The following is a 1,877-nucleotide window of genomic DNA, read 5'->3' as shown; positions in this document are numbered from 1 at the left end:
GTGTTGTCCACATGTCGGTTTCTCCTCTAACTTTAGTAAATCACCAATCCAAAGGGGCCTTTAACAGGCCATTAACACACAACACTGACACAATCCATCTTCACAGTCACGCGCGCTCACAAATCCTCTTATATGCTGCACAAGGATGTCGTCATCTGCTTTTGAAATATATATTTGAGAATATATGGTTAACAAATACTGTCAGGACAAAGAGCTTGGGATAAAATGTGTAAAAAAAAACAAACTGATTTTCAATCTTAACTGTCAGTTGTAGGCTAGAAGACAAATTAATCCCAGCTAACGGCTTGTGCTGCAATAAGGAACCTAAATTCAGAGGAACCTGCATGCCATATAATTTTATTACTAATGGAGCTAGAACAGCAGGTGGTATACAAATAAATAAATGTATAAAATCACTTTCACGCAAAATTTATTTCGTGTAGGACGAGTGAAGCATGAAAACCAACAAATTCAGACGTACAGTGTTCAGTATCTCACAATCTCATAAGGTAGGCCTATTAATTTAGTAGCTCCAGCCATTATTAGATCCTACCAGCAGGAGGCACTAGGAGACTGCAAAACAGTTGAACAGAGACCTGGGTAATTTCACTTTCCCTTCAAAATTCACACACACAAAAAAAAATTAATTTGAACATCTTGATTAAGAGCAGGTGCAGTTTAGTCATGGTATATAAGGAATGACTCATCTTACAGCAGCATGCTGGTTTCATGAAAATCAGCACGTGATCATCTATTCCCTTTGGTCAATGTGGCTCACTATTATGTCTTTCAAATCTTATTTATAATTTAGTTCAGATGTTCATCTGTCAAAAGCTACAGGATTTTTAAAGGAGATCACGTATAGTACACTTCACCTAGATGAATAATAAATTATTAATAATTGCTAATATAATTTTTTTTTCAAAGATTAAAAATAAAAGCTGTAAATTATTTTGCTCACTGTGCTGTATGTACTGATATCTGGAATCAGAGGCATAAAGGCTATACATAAATATTTATCCTGTGTTTTTTTAAGAAAGACTTTCTAGAGTTCACAGCCCAGACGAGTGATTTCGTCTATTAGAAAGTCCACATCCTCCCTCTGAGTGGCTGGGTTGGAAAAAACACAACGGAAGAAATTCACTTTGTCTTCCAGAGGTTGATAGCCAATCATTGTGAATCCTTCCTCCATCATCTTTGTCTTGATTTTTGGAGCCACCTGTGGGAATTCATAATGTCAGCTTATAAATAGAGAATGGGAACAGCTCTGTAATAAGCAAACTTAGACTAATTTGTCTTCCTGCATTTACTGGTTAATTAAGAAATGAAAAGGCTTCATTTCTTGACTTACCATGTGAAGTTCTCTGTCTCGCTCTGGGCCTGGATGAATGCTTTGCAGTCGTTTTGGGAGATACCAAAAGCAGACATTACTGTGTTCAGGCTGAAATAATACATACACTCTTAAAAATAAAGGCGCTTCACGATGCCATAGAAGAGCCTTTTTATCTAAATGGTTCCATAAAGAACCTTTAACATCTGAAGAACCTTTCTGTTTCACAAAAGGTTATTTGTGGTGAAAGAAGGTTCTTCAGATTATAAAAAGGTAAGAAAGAGCTGGTTCTTTAAAGATCCTTTGACTGAATGGTTCTTTGTGGAACCAAAAATGGCTCTTCTATGGCATCGCTGTCAAGAACCTTTTAAGCACCTTTATTTTTAAGAGTGTATGAGCGATGAGCTCTTATCAACTGTTAGAATCATTCAGCAATTTTCATTAGGGATGCACCGAATATTCGGCACCCGAAATTATTCGGCCGAAAATAGCAAAAAAAATCTTTCGTTGTTCGGCCGAATAAGCGAAAAGGCCGAATAATATGTAC

The 1,877-nt window shown here is 36.6% G+C and overlaps 1 protein-coding gene across 1 annotated transcript in view; it reads right to left on the bottom strand.

The window, feature by feature from the left end:
- Positions 1-348: 348 nt before the first annotated feature.
- Positions 349-1,877, bottom strand: part of LOC107679333 (glutamate decarboxylase 1-like) — a 3,495-nt gene continuing 1,966 nt past the window's right edge. Inside the window, exons 3-4 of the mRNA XM_016474857.1 lie at positions 1,352-1,441; positions 349-1,219 (exon numbers count right to left, since the gene is read on the bottom strand). Coding sequence (XP_016330343.1) covers positions 1,046-1,219; positions 1,352-1,441 — 264 coding nt within the window. The 3' untranslated portion in view covers positions 349-1,045. The remainder of the gene's footprint in view (positions 1,220-1,351; positions 1,442-1,877) is intronic.

Source organism: Sinocyclocheilus anshuiensis, unplaced genomic scaffold (genome assembly GCF_001515605.1).
Source record: "Sinocyclocheilus anshuiensis isolate Anshui unplaced genomic scaffold, SAMN03320099.WGS_v1.1 scaffold2310, whole genome shotgun sequence".
Taxonomy (NCBI): Eukaryota; Metazoa; Chordata; class Actinopteri; order Cypriniformes; family Cyprinidae; genus Sinocyclocheilus; species Sinocyclocheilus anshuiensis.
This window is presented reverse-complemented; position numbering and strand designations above follow the sequence as displayed.